The sequence below is a fragment of the Octopus bimaculoides genome, chromosome 16 (genome assembly GCF_001194135.2).
Source record: "Octopus bimaculoides isolate UCB-OBI-ISO-001 chromosome 16, ASM119413v2, whole genome shotgun sequence".
In the NCBI taxonomy this organism is placed as follows: Eukaryota; Metazoa; Mollusca; class Cephalopoda; order Octopoda; family Octopodidae; genus Octopus; species Octopus bimaculoides.
The window spans coordinates 23,416,550-23,424,529 of record NC_068996.1 but is presented as its reverse complement, the minus strand read 5'-3'; the positions used below and the strand labels follow the sequence as shown (position 1 = coordinate 23,424,529).

The 7,980-nt window shown below is 40.2% G+C and overlaps 1 protein-coding gene across 7 annotated transcripts in view; it reads right to left on the bottom strand.

The window, feature by feature from the left end:
* LOC106868886 (uncharacterized) overlaps window positions 1-7,980 on the bottom strand; it is a 113,406-nt gene that overhangs the window by 41,206 nt on the left and 64,220 nt on the right. For all 7 annotated transcript variants that reach the window (XR_001409349.2, XM_014914340.2, XM_052973596.1 and 4 more), the window contains exon 6: window positions 5,107-5,185. Coding sequence is in view for 6 of the 7 variants with exons in the window: in XM_014914340.2 (XP_014769826.1) it covers window positions 5,107-5,185 (79 nt within the window). In the remaining variant the exon portion in view is untranslated. The remainder of the gene's footprint in view (window positions 1-5,106; window positions 5,186-7,980) is intronic.

Here is a 7,980-nt window from a genome sequence, read left to right as displayed (position 1 = left end):
TATATATATATATATATATATATATATATATATATATATATATCCTAACCAATAGCAGCTCATTTGCTTAACATAAACACTGACCTATTATATTTGCAACAGTAATGTTTATATTTACAACACTCATAACACTTATATTTACAATGCTTACATTGCACTCGCCCACCCCACCCAATATGGGCAACAATTTTAACATGTTTGAATGATGGTAAGTTAAAAGAGAGAACAACTGATGTGACATATCTGTTATCAAACAAACATGGAAACCTTTTTTGTGGGTGCTGAATAGCATCACTCCTTCCCATCTTCCCCCTCACATCCCTTTCCCAGTTTTCAGAGTTGGCATTATCAATGTAGGTACATTGAAAGGTAGGTCTAGTGAGATTGTTGAGATGCTTGAATGGAGGCATGTTGATGTATGTTGCATCCAAGAGGTAAGGTGGAGAGGAGCTTCGGTCAGGGTCCTTACAGGCAAGACACAGAGGTATAAAATCTTCTGGAAAGGTAACAGTGATGGGGTAGATGGCGTGGGTATACTTCTGGCAGAGAAATGGATAGATAAAGTCATAAAGGTAGCTAGAATGGGTGATAGCTTAGGCTAGTCTTACAGAACAGTATAGTGACAATTATCTCTGCCTATGCCCGTCAAGCAGGCCTACGAAATGAACAGAAGGACCACTTTTACGACATTCTTCAGCAAGCTACCTCAAAGACAAGTGACAATGATCTCCTCTTCATGGATGGGGATTTCAATGGGCATGTTGGATGGCAGCATGATATCTTCCGGCTCCCAAAACAAAGAGGGAACAAGGTTACTGGAGTTCTGTGATGCAAATAACCTTTTGTTCTGCAACATGAACTTCAGGAAGCCAGCCGGTCACCTGATAACCTACCAATCAAGTGTATGTGCTATTGAGATTGATTACATTCTCACCAAACAGCGGGATGCGTGGTTGCTCCTAAATGCAAAGACCCTGCCTAGTGAAAAATTACCCCCCATCAAACCCCAGCATAGACTAGTCATTAGTGACTTTAGACTACAGGCCAGAAGGATGCCAAGAAGTAAACCAATCTGGAAAAGAAGAATTTGGAAGTTTAAGGACTCTTCATATGGTCAGAGATTTAGGGACATCCTAATTGAGAAATTTGATGAAAGGGAGGAGGAGCTACAGACTTGTGACATAGAGGGCAACTGGGAATTCCTGAGGAACAGCTTGCTGAGTACCACAGACCAAATCTGTGGCTGGTGGAAAGTCCCATTCAGATTTAGAGTAACATGGTGGTGGAACAATGTGGTAGACAGGGCCATTAGAGATAAGAAACAGGCCTGGAAGAGTTGGGTTAGCAGGGTGCTGTATCAAATTGCCAGATGGGATGCTAGGAGACAAGTATATCTAGCCAAGGGAGAAACAGAAAAAAAGCTTGCCTATGTTCAGCAACGTGAGGACCAAAGAACTGAAGTATTTTGGATTGCAAGACAGTGTGAGAGAGAAAATTGTGATGTCATAGGAGAGAAATGTATCCATATGGATGATGGTGCACTTGCATGTAATGATTCTGCAAAGAAAGAGGCTTAGAGATGTCATTATGAAAGTCTACTGAATGTGGAAAATGAGTGGGATGAGGAGAGTCTGCCAAATGTTGACCCAATTGAGGGACCAGCTACCTAAATTGACAGTTCCATGGTAGTTAAAGCAATTAACGATATGAAGACAGGAAAAGCCCCCAGCCCATCCCGAATCTTCACTGAGATGCTTAAAATATCTGGTCTAGTCATCCATATTGTAAATCAGGTGGTTCAAGAAGGAGCCATACCCAACAACTGGTGTAGCAGCACCATAGTCAACTGCTACAAAGGTAAAGGTGATGCTTTAGATAAAAATAATTACAGAGATATCAAATTGCTGGATCAGGTGATGAAAGTTATGGAGAGAGTCATAGCCCAACTAATTAGGGAGAGAGTTAGCCTAGATGAGATGTAGTTTGGTTTTGTGTCTGGGAAAAGCACCACTGATGCCATATTTCTGGTGTGACAGCTACAGGAGAAATACCTAGCCAAAGATAAATCTCTGCACTTGACCTTTGTTGACTTGGAGAAAGCCTTTGACAGGGTCCCCTGATCCCTTATCAGGTGGTCAATGCGGAAACTAGGGATAGATAAGTGTTTATTGAAGACAGGTTTGCCTCAGGGAGCTCCTCTATGCTGATGACCTTGCTCTTATAGCTGAATCACTGCCTGAACTAGAGAAGTTCCAGGTATGGAAGCAAGGTCTAGAATCAAAGGGCCTAAGAGTTAACCTAGCAAAAACCAAAGTCTTAATTAGTAAGAAGGCAGACAAATCACAAATGCCTTCAGGTAGATGGCCCTGCTCAATCTGTAGAAAAGGTGTCGGTAGAAACTCCATAAGATGCACTCGGTGTAAGCTTTGGATACATAAGAGGTGCAGCAATATCAGGGGAAGGTTAACAGGGAAACTAGCTTTTGTATGCAGAAGATGCACAGGTAGGTACTGTTTTATCAGTACTCTTAATTATAATTATATCTATATTATTGTGCCATGCAAGTACTACAATAACGCAAAGCAAAGCGGTTGGTTGTCTATTCAACTGCCATCTGACCCAGGGACCGAGGCAACATTCACTAACTTAAACAAGGAGATTGTCCAGAAGAGTTGCAGGAGATTCTGAAGTCATCTGGAGGCTGTAGTTGAATCCAATGGCGATTTTATTGAATAGATTTATTCTTTAGTATTTCACAATATTTTTATGTAATTTTGGTAAATATATCTGTTAAAATGAGATATCAGTGTTATTTTCATTTTTGCATAATTTAAACAACAGTTTATTCATTGCTTCTTGTAGGTGCAAGTGTGGCTGTGTGGTAAGAAGCTCGCTTCCCAACTACATGGTTCCTGTTTCAATCCAGCAGCATAGCACCTTGGGGAAGTGTTTTCTTCTACAGCGTCTGGCTGATCAAAGCCTTGAGGTAGATGGAAACTAAAAAAAGCCTGGCATATGTGTGTGTGTGTGTGTGTGTGTGTGTGTGTGTGTGTGTGTGTGTGTGTGTGTGTGTGTGTGTGTGTGTGTGTGTGTGTGTGTGTGTGTGTGTGTGTGTGTGTGCATGTGCATTTGTCTTTATGTCTGTGTTTGTCCCTCACCACTGCTTGACAACCAATGTTGTTTTGTTTATGCCCCCATTACTTAGCAGTTTGGCAAAAGAAAGCGATAGAATAAGTACCAGGCTTTAAAAAAAGTACTGGGGTCAATTCATTCAACTAATAGATCTTCAAGGTGGTGCTCCAGCATGGACACACTCTAATGACTGAAACAAGTAAAAGACAGAAGATACATACATACACATATATATATACATATGCAGTTTAACTGCAACTGAAAGTGTGATGATGAGACTGCTTATCAGAGGCTTCTTCTTGAGCAAGTAGGTGTAGATTAAAGTAAAAATGAAAAACGGTTTAGATAGAGAATATAAACATATAGAGTCTCTTTCAGCTGTTTCTATAATAGCCAGGTATATGGATCATCATATTGAGAAAGGATTCCATAAACTGAATATTCCATCATAGGAGAGGCAGATATCAGAGGGATGTAAAAATGAGGGAGCATCTTCAGTTGAGGGTATTAGTATATTCCAGTTGATGGAATGCACAGAAGAGACCCATCCATAAATGGATAAGTTTCAACTAGCATAAAGGTGATATCCAGCAAAGCTACTGTAGGACATCTTCCTTAGAGCATGGTGAGATATACATATCACCTTGATAATCTGACTGCCTTGTCACCCGCCCAAGAAATCAGAGATAAAAGATGTTAGTTCTGCACAGCTCTCCCTCACTATAACCCAAATTCAACATTGTAGATCAAATATTTATCATCTCAACTAACCCCTATCCCAACCACAGAATGTATGAAATCAAATTATAGAAATACATAAATACATATTGGTTATCTTTTTACCTGGATCAGTCAGTAGATGCTGGGGTATCACCTTGAAAAACTTAGTCAAAAACAAAGTGACCTCAGTACTTACTTTTTTAAAGTCTAGTACTTATTCTAGCAGTCTCTTTTGCTGAACTGGTAGTTTATGGGGATGTAAACAAACCAACACCAGCTGTCAAGTGGTGGTGGGGGACAAACACAAATGCAAACACACACACACACACAACAGCTTCCACACAGTTTCAGTCTACCAAATTTACTCAAAAGATATTGACTGGCCTGAGGCTATAGTAGAAGATACTACCTGCCCAATGTGCTGTACAGTGGGACTGAACTCAAAACCATCTGGTTGCAAAGCAAGCTTCTTTCTTAACCACACAGCCATGCCTGCACCTGTGAGCTTCCTTACCACACAGTCATGTCTACAGTTGAAATGTTTATTAATACTGTTGTTGTTTAATATGAGGGGTTGCTGAAAAGTTCCTGGCTTTAAGGGTATTGCAAAAGGCCTGGCTGGAGGCCCAACCTTCCAAGATCTTTTACAGGGCTTAGAAAGACTAAAGAACTGCTATAATAAGTGTGTGAATCTAAGAGGGGGGGGGGGAATATGTTGAATAAAATCATAATTAACTGATCCTCCTGTATTTTCTTTTACCCCCTCATATACATTTTGTCTTTTACTTGTCTCAGTCATTAGATTGCAGCCATGCTGGGGCACTATTTTGGAGAATTTTTTAGTCAAACAAATCAACCCAGTACTTTTTTTATTGTTTTCAATCTGGCACTTATTCTATCTCTCCCTCTTGCCAAAATGCTATATTATGGGGATGTAAACACACCAGCACTGGTTGTAAGTGGTGCTGGGGAACAAACACACACATACACACATGTCTGTGAATCTGAGAGGGGAATATGTTGAGTACAATCATAATTAACTGATCCTGCTGTATTTTATTTTACCCGTAGCTACGAGTTTTTTCAGCACCTCTTTGTATACCCAGCAATAAAGAGGTATTCAAATAAAAAAAACTTTAAAAAAATATCACGAATAAAAAGATTTAATGAATACTCCTAAATATTTTATGTCTATTTAAGGCTGGAGACATTCAAACTCTGATTTACAATAGTTAAATGTTAAAATCTACTCACCTCAAGTGAATGTAACCATCGCTGTGGTGGCAAGTACTTATAACCTCCATATATTGGCCACAGAGGTCGGTGACTTCCACTGCAAAAAACAAAAAAAAGCAAAGTTTGGATTATTAAAAATGTTTAATTAAATGATTTCAAATTTTGGCACAGGGCCAGCAAGTTTGGAAGAGGGAGGTGATTAAGTTGAATGCATTGATCCCAGTGATTCACTGGTGCTTATGTTACTGATCCCGAAAGGATGAAAGGCAAAGTTGACTTCAGCAGAATTAGAACTCAACATAAACATGGACGAAAGTTACTAAGCATTTGGCCTGGTATGCTAATGATTCTGCCGGCCTACCACATCCTTTAATTAAATACAAATAAAGCTATCATTAGCAAACAAGAGAGGAACAAAACTATGATAGCAACAAAATCACAACAGCCATTAAAATAGCCACACAGCTATGATAGTAACAGAACTTTTGTAGCAACAAAATCATGATAGCCACCAAAATAGCATCTATGGTGGTTGTGGTAGTGGAGGTGGTTTCGCTGTTACTGTTGTTGTTGTTCAATCCCAAGTCAACCCTGATCAAGAAGACTAATCTATTCAACAGATGTTCCAGATATGACTATCCCACCTTTTAGTCAGACATTTAATGTATGGATTATGCTTATAGCCCTCACAGATTCCTCCAAAACCAATAAGATCAATGCTACTTATGTTCCTCTTGAACATTTGTAAGTCAACAGCTGCAAGAAAGATATGTTGAGGGTGAGGAATTCCAGGAGGCCAATGTTCTGGGAAGGAAGGAATGGGTGTAGCAAGAGACTTTTAGTGATAGTGATGCCTAACATTTGAAGTAACCACAAGGACTCTAGTTACTCATCCTTAATTAGGCTGTGATGATATCTCTTTGATATGAGCAACGCATTTTTTTTCACTTTCCTTCATCTCTCTTATGATATAGATAGAAGAGCCAATCTCTAACTGTGAAAGGAACTTGTGGAAATGGTAGATCCAGGAAGATGTGGGACAAGATGCTGGAATATGATCTTTGGTTGTTGAGTTTCACAGAAGCACATGGAAAATGGACATGGTGATGATGATAGAGAAGGATCTCTAGAGTATTATATGTCAGAGTGTATAGCTTAGAGATCAGGGAGTCCCTCCAGATCAATCAGCTACTTCTTTGCATTGAGAAGTTACAGCTCTGGTACAATGGGCATGTCATTAGAATATACCAGGAATAAATCACAAGACAAATTCTTTAAGCCAAGTCAACCAGCAGGGGACTTAGAGATAGACCAAGGACAAAATGATTGGATAACATCCATCATCTCAGTTGGTCATGCTCAGGAATCCTGACAGAAAGTGAAAAGACAGTTTGCATCTGACAGAACCCTTTGGAGGAGGTACTTGAAGATTCTACCCCCATGACCCCAGGGTAGAGAAAATGGATGGATGGATGGATGGATGGATGGACAGATGGTTAGAAGGGAACTAGATTGGTATCTTGTTTCTTTTTATCCATAGTAAAATGTTGTTTAGCTTCAGGTCATTGATAATCATCGTCATCATCAGCAGCATCATTTAACATCCATTTTCCATGCTGGCATGCTTTGAACCAAACCATTTTCCATGCTGGCATGGATGGTTTGACCAGGGCTGGCAAGCTGGAGAACTGCACCAGACTCCGTTCTGATTTGGCATGGTTTCTATGGCTGGATGCCCTTTCCTAACACCAATGACTTTACAGAGTGTGCTGGGTGCTTTTACGTGGCACTGCACAGGCACTTTTATGTGACACTGGAACAAGTTATAATCTTGACAACTATGATCAAAAGTACTTGTACTGCAAACATCACATTTTTACTTTGAAACACTTTATCTGGAACTACTGCAGAATCTGATATGAGGGTGATTTGACAGCAATTTTAATAGATCAAGGAGCCATATAGAGGTTCTCCTATCGGATTTGTAGTTGTCATTGTCACTGTCACTCATGAGGGAGGGCATTTTTAAGATCTCTGTTCAGTGCAGGTTAGGTTGGAGAGAAGTTAGAGGAAGATGAAGGGTGGTACTATTTGCATATATACCATTTGCACCAAGCAAAAGCCTGTCACGTGTGTGTGTATGCACGCACACATATGTGCATGAATGGGTGCATGTGTATGCATCTTTGAGTTAATGTCTGTCACTTGCCATTTGATAACCAGTGTTGATTTGTTTACATCTCCCTAGCATAGGAGAGGTTGTTGTTGCAGGTGACAGCAAGTAGATCACAGGTGTAAAAGAGAAAGTAGTAATGGCAAACAAAGCAGAAACCAGGAGCTCACCATAGTTGGAAAAGGTTGGATCATAGAGAACTTCATCAGAATATGCCAGAACATTGTAATCTGAGAGGAAGCTACCAGTTTGAAAGATGGGAGATGGATGAAGCCTAAGCTAAATAGTTTTGACAGGGAAGTTCCGCAGTAAATGTTCACAGTAGCAGGTAATGTTCATGAAGATAATTTTTTTATGAAGATGGTGGTGGTGGTGGTGGTAGTAGTGGTGGTGACTGTAGTAGTGGGTGTAGCAGTGAAGTTGGTGGTGGTGGTGGCGGCGGTGGCAGTGGTGGTGGTTGCGGTGATGATGGTAGCAAGTGGTGATTCATGATGGTTAATGCTGACTGACCAATTGTACAAAGCAATTCATAACTATCTGTAAACTATGTTCAAACATTAAGCAAAGATAAATGTTTGATTGGTCTTTGTGCAGACAACTGAAGAAAGAAATGAATAACTAACTCTCTCTCTCTCCCTCTCTCCCTGTCTCTCTCTCTCTCTCTCCCACCACCACCACCACCACCACCACATGTATATGTGGAAGTGCATGTGTATCTG